General features: G+C 43.3%; 1 protein-coding gene across 1 annotated transcript; it reads left to right on the top strand.

Moving 5' to 3' along the window:
• Positions 1 to 334: 334 nt before the first annotated feature.
• LOC147965035 (protein FAR1-RELATED SEQUENCE 5-like) lies at positions 335 to 1,898 on the top strand. Its single transcript, XM_087530257.1, has 3 exons — positions 335 to 597; positions 846 to 1,446; positions 1,866 to 1,898. The coding sequence occupies exons 1-3, from the start codon at positions 335 to 337 to the stop codon at positions 1,896 to 1,898; spliced, it is 897 nt and encodes a 298-aa protein (XP_087386383.1).
• The last annotated feature ends 5,327 nt before the right edge of the window (positions 1,899 to 7,225 follow it).

The following is a 7,225-nucleotide window of genomic DNA, read 5'->3' as shown; positions in this document are numbered from 1 at the left end:
GTTTGTAGTTACCTAGCATTTTACTTGCAAGTATTGTAACTATTACTTACAAGTAACACTTTGATTTTTAGGCAATTCCTATGCTGACTTGCAAGTTGCTCTATTTTAAAAAGTTTTATATTAAATCATGTCTCTTCTTTTATAAATCAATGCTCCCTTCTAGTAGAAAAAAGGGATTTTAAATCATCTATTAATAATTGTTTTTTGCCCCAAAGGTCGAATGATGACTATAATGTTGGAGTTCTATGGAACTGAGCTGATTGTGCCTTATACCACTAAACACATAACAAACCTCAAATCTAGTTTGAATAAGATTGCAACAATAGAAGGGGACATGGTTGAGACAGTTGCGTACTTTGAAAGGTTGCAAAAGATTGATCGTGATTTCTTCTACAAGGTAAAATATGATGAAAAAGAAAAGGTTGTAAACGTTTTCTGGGTTGATGGTATGGTGTTGAAGGCCTACACTGAAGCTTACCATGAGTGTGTCTCATTTGACATGACATACATGAAAAACATGTATAACATGCCATTCGTGCCCTTCATTGGAATCAATCGACATGGCCAATCATTCCTGCTGGGTTGTGGTTTTGTTAGGCAAGAATTGACGTTGAGTTTTGATTGCCTTTTGTGGCATTTCTTGAAGCAATGCATGACCTAGCACCTGACAACATCATCACTGACCAGAACATAGTGATGGCACGGTCCATTGCAAGAATTTTCCCTACAAGCATGCACCGTCGATGTCGTTGGCACATCATGAAGAAAGCGCGGGAGAAGCTTCGGGGCATGCTGGGAAGAAACCTTGGTTTGTTAGATGACTTCAATCATTGTATTGACTTTAGCTTCACACCAGAGGAGTTTGAGATGAAGTGGGCTGCTATGATGATAAAGTATGAGGCTGCTAATGGCACACACTTTGAGAAGCTCTTTGAATACCGAGAAACATGGGTGTCGTGTTACTTCAAACACCGGTTCTTCCCCTTCTTACAGTCAACACAACTTAGTGAGGGGTTCAATGTTGTTCTTAAGCGATATGTTAACCTGCACTACTCTGTCCCGAACTTTGTCAAGCGGTATGAACAAATGCAGACACACATACTTGTCAAAGAGGGCGGAAATGACTACAGGACAGACCGCTTACAAGCTGATTTATGGTCAGATTTCCCAATTGAGAAGCAAGCGTATGATGCCTACACTAGGGACATTTACCAAAAGTTCTACACTGAATTTGAACTGATTGGGTGGTACAATGTCCGTCCCCGCGGTGGTCAGCTGTATGAACTTTACCCAAACAGGGAGAAGGTTGCTAAGTACAGTACACAGAGCTACCACGTGATAGCGGAGGTTGATGGTGGAAGCTACAACTGTGAGTACTGCACAATGGATAAAGACAACATTCTTTGTTGTCATATCTTGAAGATTTCCACCCACATTGGCATCGATGTAATCCCTGACAAGTACGTTGGTTTTGGATTAGAACGGGAGAGGAGCGGCAGTGGTTTTGAAATGGAAGAGGAGAGGAGTGGCACTGGTTTTGGATTTGGGATGGGAGAGTAGCATCGGTGGTTTAAGAGGAGAGGAGTGGCGCTAGTCTTGGAAGTATTTTTTTGTTTTGCGTATTTTGCGTCAAAGTTTGACCACATACTGTATTTGACAAGCAAAATGTGAATGCATGTCATCAAAAATTGTATCGTTTGGTTCGTATCTGAATGTACTTCCAAATTATAATATTTTTGCAAACGTATAACATATATTTTATTTGTGAAAATCATGGTCAAATATGACCCAGAATACAAGGGAGACTAGTTAATGTGGGGTCGCTTTCTTCATTGAAGGGTAAATTGATTTTTATTTTGATCCAGTCACAGAACACCGACCCTCTCGTCCAGTCCTAAATCGTTGCCGCACGCTCCTCTCCCTCTTCTCCATTGCAAAATCACCCCCACTCCTCTCCATCATCTCCATTCCAAAACCACCGTCTCGCCTCTCCCTCTTCTCCATTGCAAAACCACCCCCTCTCCCCTCCATATTCTCCATGGCAAAACCACCGCCTCGCCTCTCCCTCTTGTCCATTGCAAGACCATCATCTCTCCTCCCATCTTCCAAAGCTAGCACCGGATCTCTCAGAAGGACATCTATGGAGAGGATGCATTTGTGAATCGGGCAGATCGCCGGCAGTGACCAGGCGAAGTTAGCCAGGTTGAAGGAGATCCTTACTTGGTTTGACAACGAGTGGGAGATTTCAAGGACGGTGAGGGCCATGTGGCAATGTATGCGAAAGAGCAAGATGGGGCAATGTACTCCCCGGCGGTAGTCACGCCGTAGTCCTTCGAGTTCGTCGAGTATCTCCTCTGGGCGATGGAGCAGACAGATTCACCCAATGAGAAAGTCAGGTGGAGGTGGCAGGCGTACAAGTCAAAGGTCGAGCATCCAGAGGATAACAAATCCATCAATTACAGTGTGCCATTCATGAGGGTGCAGTGCCAGCCGCAGCCACATGAGTATTCATTCTCCCACCGCAAGAGGAGGCTGGATCGTGCGATGTCGCTTCCCCTCCATTCTCCGCGGTTCCCTCACTGCTCGCCTCGTTTCAACGGCGGCGGTAGGGTTTAAGGTAAGCTTCGCACTAACCTAATCTTCCAACTGCTTATGCTTACAATCAGTGTGATGCTTAATGAAAATCATACAGGTAAGTACTGGGTAGTACTCTGAGTCTTCGAGTACCACGCCAATCACCCTAAAATAGCTCTAGACCAAAAACAAACTTGTGACACTGTGTACAAACTAGTCAATGTGTACGTGCAATGCACGTTAATTTGGAAGTATATTAAGTGCATGCGGATATTAAGTAGGATATTATTTGTGTGTTATTATGCGATTAGCACTATATTTGGCATGAAATTAACTACACGCTAAACATGTTGAGCGCTCGACATTGAAGCAGTCTAGGTCATTGGATTGACATGATTTGATGGCCGGGATTAATTGGATCTGCCCCTTTGGGTCTTTTTATATTGGTATAGACTAGCAAACATGCCCGTGCGTTGTAATGGAAGAAGAAAAAAATCACATTGCTTTAATTTATGGTTCAAGACCTCACGGGTCCATGCCATTTATTTTCAATACAGCACGAAAACAACAATAGGCATCATTGTTCTCAGCATAGGAGGGGACAAACATGGAGCCGAGTATGTTGCCTAGGTACTGTTGTGTGTGAGTGAGGGGTGGGGGTGGGGGTTGAGAAGGAAGTCGGAGCAAGTCCAACATCTCTCCTAAAATCACTCTCTAATTCTCTATATAGGTACTCCCTTATAAGGATTCTCCCTAGTTTTTTAAACACCGTGGCACCACTATACTTTAGTATTCCATATTTTATTAATTTTATGGAACTATCAAATCCATGTATTCATTAGTGTAATACCCTACATAGTTCAATGATAAAATTATTGCTAGGTTACAGGACTAACAAATAAAATAAACAACCAACCAACAAAATTATATGTTGACATATGAAAGAAACATCCAAGAATAACATTTTCAGCAGCAGTGCACACATCTTTTTTCTCGAAGAACCTCGTTCGAGGACAGGGTTCTTGCAGTTCATTAAGAAGAAGGGAAATTGCCCGTTTATAAGAAAAGCCAGACCAAAAACTAAACATTTTCATTTTATTAGAAAAACCGAGCGAAAACCTAAAACCTAAAAACACAAAAGCACACACATCCAGCAAGTAGTGGTTACTAAACAAAATCTAATATTGAGAAATGAATAGTATTTTTCTCGCAATCAAACCCTACATAAATTGCTACGACAACCAAGTATAATCAGTCAGAAACACAAATAACAGCAGGCTCCCGATCTCTCTCACTTTGTACTTCTCTCTTATTTTCTCTCCCAAGACAACACGCAACAACAGCAGCATATGCATGCACATAGTAGCAGCATCCCTCAATTTCCCTCTTTCTATTGACCCTGACTACTACTCTCTACAGCAGCAAAACTTGAATTGTTGGCCACCACATCCAACGTCAAGCATGGCTAGCTGCACATCTCACTGTCTAGTCTGACCGCTACACACCTGCACCACCGTCCTGCCTCTCTCTCCACCGCCTCTCTCTCTCTCCCGCAGGCACTCACGCATCGTTGCACCAACTTCTCCCCGTCGCACGCGCATCTAGCAGATCAACTATCTATAGAAAATTAGTATTCTTGGAGCTCACACAACATTAAGCTTATCTGGCGAATTAGAAGCAGCAAACACTGGAAGCATGTTGCATGTTCAGGCCCTTCCCTGTGTGACAATTGACATTCAAAACCATGATCTATTCAACCAATACCCCTAAATCGGATACCTTAAGAAAATTCCGTAAATCAGGATCATGAGGGACTTTGGATTCTACTCAATATCCATAAGGACCAGCACAAAGAGCAACATGTGAAGGCATTGAACGGCATACCTTGGGTCATTGGGTGTACTGGTGTTTCTGCAAAGTCACCATAATGGAGATATTGAATGCTTTGACCATGGCAATGCCGAGAGTGCGAACTTGCAATTGACCTGGGGTTTCGGTCGAGGTTTTTAGACTTTTTACACGTGTCATACGCTTGAAGAATAGGCGGAGTGCATGTCGAGCACGTGAGTGTGCGCGAGCAAAGATCCTGTCTAAATAGACAACGGATGACCTACAGCGCCAGCGCTAGTGATCAGCAAGTGAGGTAAGACACGGAGGCGTCGTGGTGACGCGACCAGCAAAGTGATGTGCTACACTTTGCCCTTTTTCTGTCTCTCATCGTCGGATGTACGAATGTTTATGGTAGCAAGCGGCATTGCATCACACTTTGCCTGGTCGATATGTGCGTGCGTGCATATTTTTGTAGGTCATGCATGGAGTGTAAAGAAAGTCATGTCAAAATGTTGGTGTGCGTGGGGTATAGACCGCGCTTCGAGGCCCTGTGAATTTTTACACCGGCATATGATTTCAATTCTATAATATTGGACACAAGTAAAATACGTCTGGATTACCTTTTCCGTCGTGACTCCATGCTTGGATTAGAAACCTGGAGCAGGACTTGTTTGCAAGACGCGAGATAAAAAACCGATCTTAGCAAACCAGGCGATCAACTACAAGCTCGAGATCAGGAAAGCCATTGACCTGATCTCATGAAAATGAGATGAATTTGTCCTCGGCTCCTTGCGGACGGCAAGATTAATCCCGTCCACCAATCCGGGTGCCCCCAGGAGCAGCCGCTGCCACCATTAACAGGCTGGATGTGAGGTGCCTCCGGACTCCATGTCCATGTCAATGGTGGTGGGTGAGGCCAATCATGAGGCCGGCAGAAGACCCCATCGCCTGGTAGTCAGCCTCCCTCGTATCTATTGCCCTCTCCTTTTCCTTTTTTCTCGTGTTTGAACGCTGGCTGATCGCTAGGGAGTCAGTTTTTCAGTTAGATGAGATCGATCAGAAGCCGATACGTACAGGAAGCTGGAATTGTCGTATTAGTGTGGGACTTCGTCCCGCAACAGTTTTTTCCCTTACATGTGCAGATCTTTTTTTTCAAATCTCAACCGTCAATCTTTAAGGTTTACATAGAATTGACAGACATAAACCGATGACATATGGAGAACTATGAAAGCTTCCTCCCTTTAATATTAAGTAATAGATAAGGAAAAATTGATTGGTGCTTCTTTCGGAAAAGATTACTCCCTAGAAATGTGCCAATATAAGCTACTAGTATTTGATTAGAGGATTTGCTGCCGAGAAAGATCCGTCCACAGGGAGCGCCAGCCATCCCAGCGGTGGTGGATGCCAATGCTTAGATGGAGCATGGTTGGTGTCGGTAATTTTTACTTGGCACCTTGCACTCTGCATATATGCCGGTTACATCCATACATTTGTGTAGTTCCACCAAAATGCAGCTGAATAACCCTGTTTGCACAGATAGTGAAAAGGCATGATTACATTATAGTGGCACTAGTTGATGAAACATACACTAATAAATAGAAGGAACTTCATTTTCTTAATGGGAAAATATTGTGACAGTATCACAATATGCCATGCCGCGAGGGTGAAATGGGCCCTGCGATGTCTCATACGGTAGGCCTCATATTGGAAATCGACCAAATTCTCCCCGATACACCTTCTGCCAGTGATGAACATCAGTGTACAGTGGTAGTAGATGGAGGGACCTTGAGACATTCCGATCTCTATTTTTGTGAAGATCAACTAAAATTAAGCACCCCAGTTTGCAGAAACACTTAAACATTAACAAGTGAGGACACTAGCTCTATTTTAGAAATGAAATGATAGAGAGGACACTAGCTCTATTTTAACTGTATTATTACTTCATTTTATCAATGGCACGAGGGTCTAGCAGGTGGCAAGCGAGGTGTACCGTGCATCGCAAGGATGGAGGCCAGGGGTGCTTAGACTGGGATGCTAAAGCTGGCTCTTTCAGTTCCTATCTTACCCCACAGATGTTTCTGTGGTAGCTTTTGGGTTGTAATCCAAACTTGGTCGAGCTGGGGCTACGTCCCCCTACCTGCCTAACTTATGTGGTGAACTTGTCTCCTGCTAGTACTTAGTTCGTTCTAGTAGTAGTTGCATAACTGCCGTTTACACTGAGATGTTGTCGGATAATGGTTCTCTATGGTTGGGTTTCTCTAATGAAATTGGAGAAATCCTCTCTTTTGATATAAAAATGAAATCAGTGGCACTAGAGGTGCCAAAACATTGCCTCAAATTAATGGTGCCACTAGATTAAGGTGCAAAATAATAACATTACTCCTTTATCATGGCAGTGACAAAACAGTAGCACAAGAGCAGAGTCAACATGCAGGATCTTTGGCAAATGGTCGGACCAAAAAGGAGCATACCTCATGATGGGAAACATATCTGCAGTCAACGCCATCGTAGAAGGGATGACACCAGTCACCAACATGGATGATTCAATCATGGGACCTTTCTGTGTAGTTCACCTAAAATGAAGCAATGTTTACATCAGGTAGTTAGCAAGTACTTGGTCCCATGAGCTAGCAGCTTCTTCTTCATTAGCTGCAATAAAATTGAGCAACATTAAGGTTGGTCGTGAAGCTCGTGGAATGTTCAACTATAATTTGATATCATTTTCTTTAGTTCAACTAAGATCAAGCGTGAAGTGTATATCTCTGTTTTATTGCAACTAATCCAAACTTGGCTGAGCAGGGGCTGTGTCCCCCTACTTGCC

The sequence above is a fragment of the Triticum urartu genome, chromosome 6A (genome assembly GCF_056163025.1).
Source record: "Triticum urartu cultivar PI428250 chromosome 6A, HENAU_Tu73, whole genome shotgun sequence".
NCBI lineage: Eukaryota > Viridiplantae > Streptophyta > Magnoliopsida > Poales > Poaceae > Triticum > Triticum urartu.
This window is presented reverse-complemented; position numbering and strand designations above follow the sequence as displayed.